The sequence below is a fragment of the Chiloscyllium punctatum genome, chromosome 7 (assembly GCF_047496795.1).
Source record: "Chiloscyllium punctatum isolate Juve2018m chromosome 7, sChiPun1.3, whole genome shotgun sequence".
Taxonomy (NCBI): Eukaryota; Metazoa; Chordata; class Chondrichthyes; order Orectolobiformes; family Hemiscylliidae; genus Chiloscyllium; species Chiloscyllium punctatum.
The window spans coordinates 36,588,718-36,606,180 of NC_092745.1; the positions used below are offsets into that span (position 1 = coordinate 36,588,718).

General features: G+C 42.1%; 1 protein-coding gene across 5 annotated transcripts in view; it reads right to left on the bottom strand.

The window, feature by feature from the left end:
- cep350 (centrosomal protein 350) overlaps positions 1–17,463 on the bottom strand; it is a 166,295-nt gene that overhangs the window by 44,192 nt on the left and 104,640 nt on the right. For all 5 annotated transcript variants that reach the window (XM_072573397.1, XM_072573399.1, XM_072573394.1 and 2 more), the window contains exons 24-27: positions 16,857–17,044; positions 13,323–13,410; positions 6,628–6,774; positions 5,184–5,374 (exon numbers count right to left, since the gene is read on the bottom strand). In XM_072573397.1, the coding sequence (XP_072429498.1) occupies positions 5,184–5,374; positions 6,628–6,774; positions 13,323–13,410; positions 16,857–17,044 (614 nt within the window). The remainder of the gene's footprint in view (positions 1–5,183; positions 5,375–6,627; positions 6,775–13,322; positions 13,411–16,856; positions 17,045–17,463) is intronic.

Consider the following 17,463-nt stretch of genomic DNA (forward strand, 5'->3'; position numbering starts at 1 on the left):
CCTGTGAAGTGCTTCTGTGATGTTTCCTCCGGCATTTATGCCTTGGTCTTGATGCCTTGATGTCTTGATGCAACTTCTTTTGTGTGTGTTGGCGTGGTTGCTTTTGAAGTTCAGGACTTGGTCTGTGTGTGTGGCTTTCCTCTATACCTTTGTGGTGAATTTCTCAGTTAGGTGTTCTCTGTACCATCACGTCTAGGAATGTCCTTTTCTTCCTCTCTAGTGAATCGGATTCCTATGAGGGTGGCGTTGATGATCCAGTGTGTGTTCCCTATTTCTGTGTTTTAATGATTACAAAGGTGTCATCCACATATCTGACCCAGAGTTTGGGTTGAATTTGCAGTAAGACTGTTTGTTCTAATCTTTGCATTACCGCTTCTGCTATGAGGTCAGAGATGGGTGAGCCCATGGGTGTGTCGTTGATTTGTTCATAGATTTGGTTGTTGAATGTGAAGTGTGTTGTGAGGCACAGGTCCAGTAGTTTGAATATGCCGTCTTTGTTGATAGGTTCAACGTCCTGTTGTATGTTCTGTATGTCCAGCAGGTTGGCTATTGTTTCTCTGGCTAGGGTGAACAGTGCCGTTAGATCGAATGAGACCATGGTTTCTTGCTTGTCTTCCTTGTTGCATCAAGACACAATTCAAAAGGGCCACAACACACTGCAGTACACCAGAACTGCAAAACGAGGAAGAACACCTATACAGTGTATTCGCCAAAAATGGATACCTGCGCAATTTCATCAACAGAAGCCTAAGGGAAAGACAACGGAACGAGGACATGCCGCAACCCAAAGGACTAGCCATACTACCATTCATCAAGAGCATTTCCGAACTGACAGCCAGACTACTGCGACCACTAGGACTCATAACAGCACACAAACCAACAGCCGCTCTCAGACAACAACTCACCAGAACGAAGGACCCGATACCCAGCATGAGCAAAACCAATGTCGTGTACAAAATCCCATGCAAGGACTGCACAAAACACTACATAGGACAAACAGGAAGACAGCTAACGATCCGCATCCATGAACACCAACTAGCCACGAAACGACACGACCAGCTATCCTTAGTAGCCACACATGCAGATGACAAGCAACATGAATTCGACTGGGACAACACTACTATTATAGGACAAGCCAAACAGAACAGCCAGGGAATTCCTAGAGGCATGGCACTCATCCACAGATTCTATCAACAAACACATCGACCTGGGCCCAATTTACCAGCCACTGCAGCGGACAGCTGGAACTGACAACCAGAAGCGGCAGAGACAGGCCACTATAAATGCCGGAGGAAACATCACAGAAGCGCTTCACAGGAGGCTCCCAAGCACTGAGGATGTCACCTAGGCAGGGGACGAAACATCTGCAACACAAATTCCCAGCTCGGCGAACAGAACCACAACAACAAGCACCTGAGCTACAAATCTTCTCCCAAACTTGGTTAAGTGCTTTCCAATGACTGCCTCTCCCACATTCTTCCTCATTGCTCTTTAAGTGGTATTTTTCCTGTAGTAACTACTCACCTTAAAGGTTGTTATCACTGACGGTGAAGTAGCTCAGCCCAAGCTTCTCAACTAACAAAATCAATTCCATGATAATTTGCCATCAAATAAAGCATTGGTAGTATGACAAGCTTATCCACACAATTTACATTTTGACTGCTTTCCACTATACACAGACACACACACACACAGACACACACACACACACACAGAAACAGTAGTTACAAGATGTGCATAGAAACCTAGTGGTCTCAGCTGACTCCACATCATAAGCAAAGATTAACGTTCGGTTATCGATGAAACTGACAGTTAACTAGTAGCATTTTGCTGTGAAGGCAAGCCTACTTTATCACTACTTTAAATGATCAGATATTTTCCTTCTCTGCCCCAAGATCTCATTACATAACCCATGTCTCAGGCACAATTGAGGCCTATTCTATTGTAAAATGGCAACTAGTCGGCCAAAATAAAGTGTGATTGATTATTTCTCATATCCAACAGGTTTCTATCAGTAGGCAGTGGGGAGTGGAGAGGATGACAGACAGTGAGAGGGACAAGGTTTAGCTATTATCGTACATTGACAAAACTCTTTTTAAACAGCCATCATGTACCTTAACTCTTTTTTTTCCCCAATCCACAATAAGATTTATCAGTTTAAGTTACTGACTACTTTGGTTACTGCAGATAATTCAATCACTCCCTTACTTTTTATCCCCCCAAAGTAGCAGCCTGTTTTTTTTCCTCAAGCTTTGAAAAATTTGGCAGCCCAAACTCATTTGAAACACTGAGGCACAAAAAGAAAATACATCAAATGATAAAGAATATAAAATTTCTAATCACTTATCATTGAGTAAAAGTGAAGTCACCATAGCCCTGGATGACAGTAGGGCTGCTCACTCATTGCAGAGAAGATGGTGATTTAACCTGGGAGTCACCGCGCCTCAGCTGAGGGACAAGTTTGAGAAGGTGGGACCTTCACGGTAACCTCAGCTGATGCAGGAATCAAGCCTGCACTGTTGGCATTACAACACTGCAAATCAGCAACCCAGCCAACCAATTTTTATTACAGCATGTACAACAACATGGGAGAAAGAAACTGTTTCACTAAGCAAGGGTTTGTAGAATCAACCAAGCTGAATGAAAATCATGATTCTCAAAAAAAAAAGATGGTCATTTAGACTCAGATGTACAAATTGGAAACAGGTCCTTTGGTCCAATTTATCCATGCTGACCAAATATTGGTGGGCGGCACGGTGGCACAGTGGTTAGCACTGCTGCCTCACAGCGCCAGAGATCCGGGTTCAATTCCCGCCTCAGGCGACTCTCTGTGTGGAGTTTGCATGTTCTCCCCATGTCTGCGTGGGTTGCCTCCGGGTGCTCCGGTTTCCTCCCACACTCCAAAGATGTGCAGGTCAGGTGAATTGGCCATGATAAATTGCCCGTAGTGTTAGGTAAGGGGTAGATGTAGGGGTATGGGTGGGTTGCGCTTCGGCGGGTGCGGTGTGGACTTGTTCGGCCGAAGGGCCTGTTTCCACACTGTAAAGTAATCTAATCTAAATTAACCTAGACCCATTTTCCAGCATTTGGCCCAAACCCCTTTAAACCCTTCCTATTGATATACTCATCCAAATGCTTGTTTAATGTTGTAATTATAGCTGTCTCCATCACCACCACCACCACCTCTGGCAGCTCATTTCAAACATGAAAAAGTTGCCCCTTAGGTCACTTTTAAATCTTTCCTCTCTCACCTATGCTCTCTAGTATTCAACTCTCCTAACCTGGGGAAAAGACACTGACTATTCACCCTATCCATGCCCCTCATGATTTTATAAACTTTGAAGGTTACTCTTCAGCCTCCCACTGTAGCTCAAAACCTTCAACCCCAGCAACATCCTTGTAAATCTTTTCTGAACCCTTTCAGGTTTCACAACACACCAGCACTGAATACATTATGCCAAAATGCCCTCACCAATGTCCTGTACAGCCATAACATGACATCCCAACTCTTATACTCAATGCATTGACCAATAAAGGCAAGTATTCTGAACGACTTCTTCATTACCCTGTCTAACTGAAACTCCATTTTCAAGGAACTATGCACCTGCACCCCAAGGTCTCTTTGTTCAGCAACACTGCCCAGGACCTCAGGACCTTAAGTCCTGCCCTGATTTGCCTTATCAAAATGCAGGACCTCACATTTATCGAAATTAATTAGATCAGAACAAGAACACCTGTAGTTTAGAACATCATCCCCATCTATTTATTTATCAAACATGCTAAGCCTGAATTAAACCTTGCTTAAACCACACTTGGATACTTACTGTGTGCAGGCTGATCACCATACGAGAAATAGAAAAAGAGAAACTGGAATACACAGACAAGATTGACAAGGTTGATCAGAAATGTGTGGGGTCACATGTCAGGGAAGGGTTGGCAGGTTACATCTCTTTTCTGAAAGGCAGCCAAAAAGGGATGCAAAGAGGTCTTTAAAATGATGAGAGGGTTTAACAGACTGGATAAAGACAGAATGCTTCCTTTCAGAGGGAAGAGCATACCTTGAGGCCACAAGGTAGTCATCAAGAAATCCAACAGGGAGATATGGAAGTTTTGCAGAATTGGATTACAAAAATGAAGACTGCAAAGGGAGTGGTTAAATCAAATATCATATAGGTGTTTATGGGGAAGATAGACAAGATTAGAGGGAGAAAGGAATAGAAGGGTCAGTGTAATAGATGAGCAAAGGTAACAGAGACTCGAGTGGAGCAGTAACACTGATGTGAACTAATTGGAACAAATCACAGAATCCCTACAGTGTGGAAACAGACCATTTAGCCCATTGAGTCCATAATGACCCTATGAACAGCATCCCACCCAAACTCTCTCCCCAACACTATCAGTGTAACCCTGCATTTCCCACAGCTAATTCACCTAGCCTGCACATCCCGAGGCACTATGGATAATTTAGCATGGCCAATCCACCTAACCTGCACATTTGTGGAGTGCAGGAGGAAACCCACACAGACACGGGGAGAATGTGCAAACTCCACACAAACAAACAGTCGCCCGATGGAGGAATCGAACCCGGGTTCCTGGCACTGTGAGGCAGCAGTGCTAGCCACTGAGCCATGGTGCTGCCCTAATAAGGCATGTTTGCACCTTCTATATAGTGCATACAATTGTCTTCATAGGATAAAAAGCTTACGCAATGATATAAAGTTGGTAATTCCACCAGGAAGGAAAATTACTGCAATATTTGCATGTACCTCCAGTTTCCTAACACACTCCACTGAAAGGCAAAGCTAGCTTTGCACTAGTGAAAATTTTCACATTGCAATCCAATTCTGAGACTGTTACACCAGGGCAATGGTGTAAATAAAGATGATGAGGGTAAGAAAAAAGCTGCACTACTTGGCAAGCAGTAACAGTGAGGGCATATTTACGTTTTGCTGTCCCACTCGCAGGGTCAAACATGACAACAACTTCAGGTGGGATAATTAGAAACACCATATTCAGCAAACACACTGCCTTTGAAAACAGTCAAATGGATTTCATATATTTATCTCTGCTCAGCGCCACTCTCTCTCATCCTCTCTATAACATCACCAGCTGACAAATGAGATGGTTAGGCTTGCCAACCTTTCACAGCAATATGCCTTATAAGAAGCCACAAGAGATATTACTTTTCATCCATATGACTGCGCATCTTCTTCAGTTTTTGCATGATGCTGCTGGTCTCACTGCCTGAAATCGAAACAGGGGAGGGACTTCGCGTCTCCATATCTGTTTGCAGGGGACTGGAAGTGGGGCTCACTTTAGAAACATTCTCCACTTCTGGTTGTTCTCCATTCTGGTGGTCCTGTCGAGTTGGAACCTGAGAATATAACAAGATGGACGCATGGAAAGTTAAGTTTGTTCCTAAAAGGTAACAACTCCAGAATTAGTTGCAGTGAAACACAGATGAGATTCAAAGACTGGTTTTTGCAAATAAGCAACATCATTTCCTTTCAGGCAGGCAGAGCGTTTCATTTTCTGGGGTCAGCAATTTTAATACACAAGTAAACAATGGTATGCGCATCATACCTGGAGTGCTCCTCAAGAGGTAAAGATTGCAAATTGAGAAGGTGCAATGCAGCTTCTAGAATGATAATTTGGTTAAAAGTAAATTATGACTAGACCTGCAATCCTGCCAACTCCAGCACTCTTGAGTATGGAAGATTAGGGAATACCTAATTTAGTTTCAGGCATTTATGATGATGAAAGGAACTAATATGATAGCTGGAGAGAATCTTTTTGTGGTGTGGGAGACCAGAACAAGGGGTCATAATTTTAAAACCAATGTTAAGCCTTTCAGGAAAGTCTTTCATATATAGGGTGGTGCGAATCCCAATATTTACCCTTTCCTACCTCTCCCTGCTTTGCCCCATTCAAAAAAAACGTTTTAAGCTTTCAAATAATTGCAATTTCAAAACTGAGACACTGATTTTTTTTTGTTTGTTGGGAATGTTTATTAAGGGAAACAGAAACTAAGGCAGGGAGATGTAGATCAATTATAACAGAAGCAAGTGCAAACAAATGAGTGGCTCAACAACCTAGTCCCATTCCTATGCACATGATCAAGTGCAAAAATATCTTGACACCTTTGTAGGATATGCTGATAACAGATAGGAGCCAGATTGCAGGGAGCGAAAGAACAGAAGTATACATAAATTGGGCTAAAGCTCCATTTCTTGTGCTGTCACTTCTACAGAATGCAGAACAAAACTCGATATCTATGAATACAAAGGATGGCATCCTCAGCAGTAGCAGGTATTCCAGCACATACAGGTTTAGGTTGCAGAGATTTGGTCTCCACATAAATAAACATGTGAACATATTATCAATATTTTACAGAAAAGATATAAGAATAGTTTGTCTGCTATTGAAAAACATCAACTTGAGCCTCGGTACTAAGTTTTATTTATATTGTAATAATAATATAGATTAGAAACCTTGCTGATAGTAAACTTGGATTGAAAGTGATCACCCCTCATTAATGCTTCTGAGTAAGTAGTTCCTTACTTTTGGAGTAACCTTGCATTGAATAGTTCCGGAAGGAAGGTTGTTTGCAAATGGTGGGATACTAACCAACTTGCTCTCCCCAGCTGATTTGAGTTTCTCCTGAATTTTGATGGTGGTCTGGCGCATACGTTGAATCTCCTCCTGCTGTTTCAGAATCATCTGCCTTTCCTTGTGAGCAGCCCTGTTGGCTTCTTGAAGACGCTTGATTTCAGCCTGTGATGAAATTGGATGCAATGTATTACCATGTTAGAGACTAACCAAACACACCTTTACATCGTCAATAAATTTATTTTGACAACAAACTACAAACAAAAATGAAGTCAGGACACACAAGCCACAACCCATCAACTTATAAGTTGCAGAGTTTCCAGGTGGCACTGTGCAAGTTTTACAAAATATAATGCTTGGTCTTGATGAAAACTTTGTTTTTTTTCAGACAAAATGTATGTGCAACACTAATTCAAGCAGACAAGTACTCCAGGTGGAAAATTATCATGAACAGTAACTCATTCTTTTTTGACAACTGATGTCTGAGTGAGCATTTCCGATTTTATTTTAGAAGGTTGCTTTCTGATCTGTCAGGATTTGGAGATGCCAGTATTGGACTGGGGTGTACAAAGTTAAAAATCACAACACCAGGTTGTAGTCCAAAGGGTTAACTGGAAGCACTAGCTTTCAGAGCACTGCTCCTTCATCAGGTGGTTGCGGAGTACACAATTGTAAGACACAGAATTTATAGCAAAAGTTTAGTGCGATGTAACTGAAATTATACAAATAAAAATACCTTGATCGCTTGTTAAGTCTCTCATCTGTAGAATGACCATGTTAGTTTCACTTTCATATGTAAATCGCAAAACTTTTTTTTTAAAAAAGTTACATTCTCAGGTTAACTTTAACAATTGGTGTCAGCCCAGATAATGTGTTGAAGTGGTGAGTGGTGAGTTAACCGGAGTTCTGAAACCTGAAATACTGTCCTCAGTAGCCAAGTACTTCACAGGAGAGAAAGATGATGAACAGATTCCACTCGAGAATTGCGTATTAGCTCTTGCTGCTGAGCAAGTTGGAAAGTGTGCCTGTGTTCAGTGAATACAGAATCTGGCAAATCTGTAGTTGGTCCAACAGCAAATAATGTAACATCCCATGTCTGCGTGACACTGCCTACAGATTGGCAACACCTATGCCAACAAAAATCAGCAACTTGTTGCAACCATCACTATATTTTTCTCATTTTTGGTTTGGAACTATGAGCTCAAGTTAAGAATTGAACTTTGAGAAGCAATTTGTTTTAAAACAAAAAAAGGGGAGAATGCCTGCTGCCCTGGAAAGATAATGCAGATTAATTACTGGTCTAAGAACACACCAGATGTTTCAGCACCAGGGTGCTGCTGTGCTCAGAGACTAGTTGGACGTGAAATTAGACAATCTAGGAAGGACCGGTACTGCCAACTAGTGAATGTTGAAAAAGAGGTGGAAAACAAGTGAATTGGCTCTGACTGGGTTTTGGGCAGGAGACAGTTTTGGTTTGGACTTCTTCTGGACTGGTTGTCCTTGGTTGCTCTCTTTAGTTATTTTCCAGTGATTGACTTGTTGAAAGTTCTGAGGAAAAATTCCCAGACTGTGTTAAAAAAAAGTTAAAGTCTCCAAAGGTCTGTGGAAGCCACTTGCATTGACTGGTGATTTTGGAAATCAAGTCCTATGTGCCTGTAATATGACTCAACCAAGGATTTCACGAAGGCATGATATGCAGCAGATAGTCATTGAATGGGAAAATTGCAATTCCTGTCTTGTCTTTTCTTTTCTAGTTTACCCATGAACTCTGTCAGTTGGTTTGTAATTATAAACCATGAGCCTTACTACTGTTGTAAGCAAAGTTTTGGAAAGGATTGTAAGAGATAGGATTTATAATCATCTAGAAAGGAATAATTTGATTAGGGATATTCAACACTTTTGTTAAGGGTAGGCTGCGCCTCACAAATCTTAGAGTTCTTTGTAAAGGTGACCAAACAGGTGGATGAGGGTAAACAGTTGATATGATGTGTATGGATTTCACTGAATCATTAGATAAGGTTCCCCACGTTCGGCTATTGCACAAAATACAGAGGCATGGGATTGAGGGCAACCAGAAACTGGCTACCTATCGGACGACATAGGGTGGCGTTCATCGTACAGTTGTTACTGGTGGTGTACCACAAAGATCAGTTTTGGGGCCACGACCATTTCTCATTTTTATAAAGGACCTGGATGAGGGCTTAGAGGGATGGATTAGTAAATTTGCAGATGACACTAAAAAGTCAGTGGAGTTGTGAACAGTGTGGAAGGATGTTGCAGGTTACAAAGGGACATAGATAAGCTGCAGAGCTAGGCTGAGGGGTAGCAAATGGAGTTTAATGTGTATAGTGAGAGATTATTCACTAGAGAAGTAGTAACAGGAATACAGAGTACTGGGCTAAAGGCAAGATTCTTGGTAGTGTAGATGAGCAGAGAGATCTCATTGCCCATGGACATGGATCCCTGAATCAGGATGAGAGAATTGTAAAGAAGGCATATGGTGTGTTAGCTTTTATTGGTAGAGAGATTGAGTTTCAGAGCCATGAGGTCATGTTACAGCTGTACAAAACTCTGGTGCGGCCGCAACTGGAGTAATGCACACGGTTCTGGTCACCGTATTATAGGAAGGATGTGGAAACATTGGAAAGGGTGCAGGGGAGATATACCAGGATGTTGCTTGGCATGGAGGGAAGGTTTTATGAGGAAAGGTTGAGAGAGTGAAGGCGGTTTTTGTTGCAGAGAAGGTTAAGAGGTGACTTAATAGAGGCATACAAGATGATCAGAGGATTACATAGGGTTGACAGTGACAGCCTTTTTCCTCAGATGGTGATGACTAGCACAAGGGCACATAGCTTTAAATTGAGGGGTGATAGATATAGGACAGATGTCTGAAGTAGGTTCTTTACTCAGTAAGAAGGGCGTGGAATGCCCTGCCTGTAACAGTAGTGGACTCACCAACATGAAGGGCATTTAAATGGTCATTGGATAACCATATGGATGATAATGGAATCGTGTTGGTTAGATGGACTTAGATGAGTTTCAAAGGTTGGTGCGACATCAAGAGCCAAAGGGCCTGTACACCGCTGGAATGTTCTATGTAAGTAAGGTTAATGTTTACAGAAGATTGACCTTGCATTGTATATATTAATTTGATTTCCTTACAGTCCATCTGCATTCTGTTAAACTTGTTTTATTTTTGTTTAAGTTCTAACCTTGGTGTCCAAGGTGTGTTATTGCTAAAGTGAGGTGAGGAACAATTGAGCAATTCTGAGAGTTAGTTAATATCTCAATTTCACTATGTTGTAACTTGTGGTAGTGATGCTAATTTGGCTTGGCTTGTAATTTGTCTCAAACTTCAAATTTGCAATTGATGAATATAACAGGACAAAGGGAAAACCATAAAGGTGGCTTTAGGACAAAGTAATATGAAACAAAGAGACAGGGCAATGTTTTAATCAGGCTCATGGCAGCAACTCACCAGCGTTTCCAAAGCAATTAGGATTCCAAAATAAGTGATTGCCTAAACAGCAAAACCATGTCTTGTAAGCAGTTTTTTAAAAAAAACAAACACGAAGGGCAAGGGGGAAAGCAAGGGTGAAAAATGAAACTTTTAAATGGCAGTAAGTGTTGCATCCATTACCTTAATGTCATAAATTAAAGACAAGTCAAGGGCACTTGACAACCAGCCATAGCTGGTTGTATTGTAAGAGCTCATTTATTGCAATAACAAGCAGGTAGCTAATTTCTTTCACATGGAGGGATGAAGCAGGGGGAAAATCAACAAATTCAAAATACAACAAGTTGCATAAAATGCATTGTGGCCTCATTGTACAATCATTCTCAGAGTCATACAGTCGTAGAGATGTACAGCACAGAAACAGACCCTTCAGTCCAACTCGTCCATGCTGAACAGATATCCTAACCCAATTAGGCCCACATCCTTCTAAACCCTTCCTCATCATATACCCATCCAAATGCCTCTTAAATGTTGCAATTGTACCAGCCTCCTCCACATCCTCTGGCAGCTAACTCCATACACGTACTACCCTCTGTGTGAAAAAGTTGCCCCTTAGGTCTCTTTTATATCTTTCCCCTCTCACCCTCCAGTTCTGGACTCCCTGACCCCAGGGAAAAGACTTTGTCTATTTACCCTATCCATGCCCCTCATAATTTTGTAAACCTCTATAAGGTCACCCCTCAGCCTCCGACACTCCAGGGAAGACAGCCCCAGCCTATTCATCCTCTCCCTATAGCTCAAATCCTCCAACCCTGGCAACATCCTTGTAAATCTTTTCTGAACCCTTTCAAGTTTCACAACATCTTTCCGATAGGCAGGAGACCAGAATTGCACACAATATTCCAACAGTGGCCTAACCAATGTCCTGTACAGCCATAACATGACCTCCCCCCAACTCCTGTACTCAATACTTTGACCAATAAATGCAAGTGCACCAAATGCCTTCTTCACTGTCCTATCTACCTGCGACTCCACTTTCAAGGAGCTAAGAATCTGCACTCCAAGGTCTCTCTGTTCAGCAACACTCCCTCAGATCTTACCATTAAGTGTTTAAGTCTTGCTCAGATTTGCTTTCCCAAAATGCAGCACCTCGCATTTATCTCAATTACACTCCATCTGCCACTTCTGAGCCCATTGGCCCATCTGATCAAGATCCCGTTGTAATCTGAGGTAACCTTCTTCGCTGTCCACTACACCTCCAATTTTTGTGTCATCTGCAAACTGACTAACTATGCCTCTTAAGCTCACATCCAAATCATTTATATAAATGACCCAGCATTGATCCTTGTGGCACTCCACTGGTCAATGCCTCCAGTCTGAAAAACAACCCTCCACTACCACTCTCTATCTTCTGCCTTTGAGCCAGTTCTGTATCCAAATGGCTAGTTCTCCCTGTATTCCGTGAGATCTAACCTTGCTAACCAGTCTCCCAGGGGGAACCTTGTCAAATGCCTAACTGAAGTCCATATAGATCACATCTACCACTCTGCCCTCATCAATCCTCTGTTAATTCTTCAAAAAAAACTTACACACAAAGCCATGTTGACTATCCCTAATCAATCCTTGCCTTTCCAAATACATGGACATCCTGTCCCTCGGGATTCCCTCCAACAACTTGCCCACCACTGACATCTGGTTTGTCCTTATCACCGTTCTTGAACAGAGCCACCACGTTATCCAACCTCCAGCCTTCCGGCACCTCACCTGTGACTATCAATGATACAAGTATCTCAGCAAGAGGCCCAGCAATCACTTCCCTCGCTTCCTAAAGAGTTCTAAGGTACACCTGATCGGGTCCTGGGGATTTATCCACCTTTATGCATTTCAAGACATCCAGCACTTCCTCCTCTGTAATATGGACTTTTTTAAAGATGTCACCATCTATTTCCCTACATTCTATATCTACCATGTCCTTTTCCACAGTAAATATTGATGCAAAATACTCATTTAGTATCTCTCCGCCTTGCTGATCTTTGAAGGGGCCCTACTCTCTCCCCAGTTACCCTTTTGTCCTTAATGTATTTGTAAAAACCCTTTGGATTCTCCTTAATTCTATTTGCCAAAGCTATCTCATATCCCCTTTTTGCCCTCCTCATTTCCCTCTTACGTATACTCCTATTGCCTTTAGGCTCTTCTAAGGATTCACTCGATCTATTCTGTCTATACCTGACATATACTTCCTTTTTTCTTAACCAAACCCTCAATTTCTTTCGTCATCCAACACTCCCTACAACTACCAGCTTTTCCTTTCACCCTGACAGGAATATACTTTCTCTGGATTCTTGTTATCTCATTTCTGAAGGCTTCCCATTTTCCAGCCGTCCCTTTACCTGCGAACATCTGCCCCCAATCAGCTTTTGAATGTTCTTGCCTAATACTATCAAAGTTGGCCTTTCTCCAGTTTAGAACTTCAACTTTTAGGTCTGGTCTATCCTTTACCATCACTATTTTGAATCTAATAGAATTATGGTCGCTGGCCCCAAAGTGCTCTCCCACTAACACCTCAGTCACCTGCCCTTCCTTATTTCCCAGGAGTAGGTCATGTTTTGCACCTTCTCTAGTAGGTACATCCACATACTGAATCAGAAATTTTTCTTGTACACACCTAACAAATTCCTCTCCATCTAAACCCGTAACACTGTGGAATTCCCAGTCTATGTTTGGAAAATTAAAATCCTCTACCATAGGCACTGTATTATTCTTACAGATAACTGAGATGTCCTTACAAATTTGTTTCTCAATTGCCCTGACTATTAGTGGGTCTATGATACAATCTAAATACGGTGATCATCCCTTTCTTATTTCTGAATTCCACCCAAATATCTTCCCTGGATGTATTTCCAGGAATATCCTCCCTCAGTACAGCTGTAATGTTATCCCTCATCAAAAACACCACTCCCCCCTCCTCTCTTGCGTCCCTTTCTATCCTTCCTGTAGCATTCCCAAGGTTTGATTAATGATCCTTCCCTTACTCTGCACTACTGAAGATAATCATAGCAAAGCATTGCCAGTAGGAAAACCTTATTCAGAAACATCATGGCATGGAAATGTATCCCTAAGCACAGCATTTCAAGGAAAAACTGGATTGCCAGTAAAAAAAAGATTTGCAACCAAATCGGAACCTTGGGGAAACATGCTCATTCATAAAGTATTAGTGGATAGCCTGACATTTTCCCTGGCATTCAGTGGGTCATACCTGCTCCTGCTGCAGCCTGAGCAGAAGCCCACGTTGTCTCTTACGGATGGGTGGCATCTTGTCATCTTCTCCCTTGTCTCGAAGGCGTCTGGTTAGAGAACATGGCAAAGTCACATGAACATAGAACATAACAGCACATTACAGGCCCTTCAGCCCTCGTTGCGCCGATCTGTAGACCCAATCTGAAGCCCATTTATCCGACACTATTCCATTTTCATCCATATGTTTATCAAATGACCACTTAAATGCCCTTGAAGTTGGTGAGTCCACTACTGTTGCAGGCAGGGCATTCCACACCCAAACTACTGAGTAAAGAACATATCTCTGACATCTGTCCGATCTCGACCAACCCTCAGTTTAAAGCCATGCCCCTTTGTGCTCACCATCACCAGCGGAAAAAGGCTGTCTGTCCACCCTACCTAACCCTCTGATCATATGTCTCAATTGTCGCCTCTCAACCTTCTTCTCTCTAATGAAAACAGCCTCACGTCCCTCAGCCTTTCCTTAGAAGACCTTCCCTCCACACCAGGTAACATCCTCGTAAATCTCCTCGGAATCCTTTCCAAAGCTTCCACTTCCTTTCTATAATGCAGTGACCAGAACTGTACGCAATAATTCAACTGCAGCCACAGAGTTTTGTGCAACTGTAACATGACCTTGCGGCTCCAAAACTCAATCCCTCGACCATTAAAGGGGACACATCATATGCCTTAACAAACCTATCAATCTGGGTGGCAACTTTTGGGGATCTACGCACATGGACACAGAGATCTTGTTGCTCAACTGTACTACCAAGAATCTTACCATTAGCCCAGTACTCTCTATTCCTGTTGCTCCTTCAGAACTGAATCACCTCACACCTTTCTGCATTAAACTCCATTTGCCACCTCTCAGCCCAGCTCTACAGCTTATCTATATCCCTCTGTAATCTGCAACATACTTCAGCACTATCCACAACTCCACTGACCTTAGTGTTAACTACAAATTTGCTCACCCATCCTTCTATGCCCTCATCTAGGTCATTTATAAAAATGGCAAACAACAGATCCTTGTGGTACACCACTCGTTACTGAACTCCAGGATGAACATTCCCATCAAACACCACCCTGTGTCGTCTTTCAGCTAGACAATTTCTGATCCAAACCACTAAAATCACCCTCAATCCCATGCCTCCATATTTTGTGCAGTAGCCTATCACGGGGAAACTTAAATCCCTTACTGAAATCCAGATACACTACATCAACCGCTTACCCTCATTCACCTGTTTGGTCACTTTCTCAAAAGAACTCAAGAAGGTGTGTGAGGCATGACCTACCCTCCACAAAACATGTTGACTATTCATCTCTAGATGATTACAAATCCTACCACTTATAACCTTTTCCAACACTTTACCCAAACTGAAGGCAGACTCACTAGTCTACAATTACAAGGGTTGTCTCTATTCCCGTTCTTGAACAAGGGGACCACATTCCTCCAGTCTTCTGGCACTATTCCTGTAGACAATGACGATGTAAAGATCAAAGCTAAAGGTTCTGCAATCTGCCTGGCTTTCCAGAGAATCCTAGGATAAATCCCATCAGGCCCAGGGGACTTATCGATTTTTACACTTTCCAGGTTTATTAACACCTTCTCTTTGTGAATCTCAATCCTGTCTAGTCTAGTAGACAACAGCACTGTATTCTCAATGACACTTCTTCCAGTGTGAATACTGATGAAAATATTCATTTAGGGCTTCCCCATCTCCTCTGACTCCACGCAAAACTTCCCACAACTATCCTTGATTGACTAGAGAAAGATTAGAGCCATTCTTTTATTCCTATTATACCTATAGAAAGCTTTAAGTTTTCCCTTGCTCCTATCTGCCAACGAACTTCTCATGTCCCCTTCTGGCTCTTCTTAGTTCTCTACTTTGGTCTTTCCTGGCTAACTTGTAATTCTCAAGTGCCCTGACTGAGCTTCACATCTCATTCTAACATAAGTTTTCTTCTTCCTCTTGACAAGAGATTCAACTTCTTTAGGAAGCACACATGGTATAATGATGCACTAATTTACGACAAACTTGAGTAAATCTGCCCAAGGAGATCACACATTTTCACCACTGCTGAATTAGCAACTAAACCGGAAAGAGAATGACCAGGGTTTAAGATTTTGTTAAACAGCAAATCCTTCTTGATACTTTATAACTTTAATGCCCCTCCATGCTTGTCAAACTCAATTTGGAGAAAATTTATTTCAACAAGGTATTGTTTTATTCTCAAAATTAAAAAGGGTATTTTAAAAGAAAATCTGGAAATAAAAAGTTGGTGTCAGTAAAAGTGTCCACAAAGATGCTAAGCAGCCATTAAAAACCCAACTAATTCATGAACGGTGTTTGAAGGAGGAAATCCTCAGTCCACAACTATTCTGGCAGCATGGATGGCATGCACACCATAAATACCAAGCAATGACCATCTCTTGCAATTTTTTTGATATGAAGTGGTATTATCATTACTGATTCCCTTGCAATTAACATTAGAGTTACCCTCTACCTGAAACTGAACCAGATCAGCTATAAAATATTTGTCAATAAAAACAGGTCAGAAGCTAAAACTTCTTCACTAAGGAACTCACTTCCTGTCTCCCCAGTACCTGTCCAAGAAACATAACACCAAATAGGATGTAGCAACCTGCATGATCAGCACCCCATTCACCAACCTATACATTCACACCCTTGACCAATAAACAGTGAGAGCTATGTGCACTATATGATGCACTGCAGGAACTCACTCAATCCTTCAACAGCATCTTCAAAGCCTCTGACCTCTACCACCTAAAAGGACACAGAGAGTAGATAACGTGGTAACACCATTACTTGTAAATTCCTCTCCAAGCCACACAACATCCTGACTTAGCAATATACCATTCCTTCACTGCTATAGGATCCAAATCCCAGGTACTCCTTTCCTGTCAGCATTGTGGTTGTATCTGTAGCAGGTGAACTGCAGATGTTTGAGGAAATGGCTCACTACCTCCTTCCCAAGTGCAATGAAAGATGGGCAACAATACTGGCCTTAACAGCAGTGCTGACATCCATTGAAAAATTTTGTTAAAAACCCTGACCCGTGGGTTAGGACAACAGTCTTGCATCAATCTGTTCCAGAGCCCTGAACTCCAAACCTAACAGCACTTGTGAGTTGATATGTTTATATTGACCAAGCAGCCTGCAGTAGCTCAAGGCAGCTCAGCACCATGACCATTTCGGGAATGAGGGATAGTAAATAAATACCAGCATTACTGGAAACATCCCAAATTCAAAGAACAAACTTAAAAATTTGAAAACAAAATCTAAATTACTTCATTCTACTCATTCCAAACAGTGATAAGGGGAAAGATGATGTGAATACCTAGATTCTGCACAACAGCCTCACTGCAATGAGAAAAGACAACAGCTTTCCCCCTTCTCCTGAAAGTATTACTAGAAGTATCTGCACATTCTTACACTGCATTTTTGAAAGGCTATTCAGCTTAACATCACTGCATAGGTCAGCTACTCACTTTTTCTGGTGCTCCAACCAGGCCAGCTCTGCTTTGGTCTTTTCCTTCAAAGCTCGTTCTCTCAGCTTGAGGAGTGACACCTGATGCTGTGCACGCATCTCCTCCTCCTTCATGTATTGTCGCACCATCTCCATGGTGAATTTAGAGAAACTGTCTTGTCCCCCAGAGAAGGGCATGCTCAAATCATGCTGAATAGTGAAAGACAGGAGAACAAACAGTACAGAGTGAGGTGATCTGCTTCCCCTGACTCAAGTTAAAACCTGCCCCACAATCCACAAAAACTCAGGACTGAGTGCAGACAACAACCATTAAAAGTAGTTGGAGTATCATCAGACATGCCAATCATGCTGCATCACAAGTGATCCCATCAAACTATCCCAATATTTATCAGGATGAGTAAATGCTGACTGTCTCATTTCATCATCTGTGAAACACATTAAGACTGGCGAAGTTCCTCATACCGATAATTTTCTGGTCAGGACTCCAGTTACTAATTTGCTGCCAGGTTCTGATAAAAAACCAAAAACAGAATAGGAGTTGCACATAAAGGGAATAAGGGTGTCATGGTAACATCAACATTGACCAGGAGGAGGCTATTTAGCTTCTT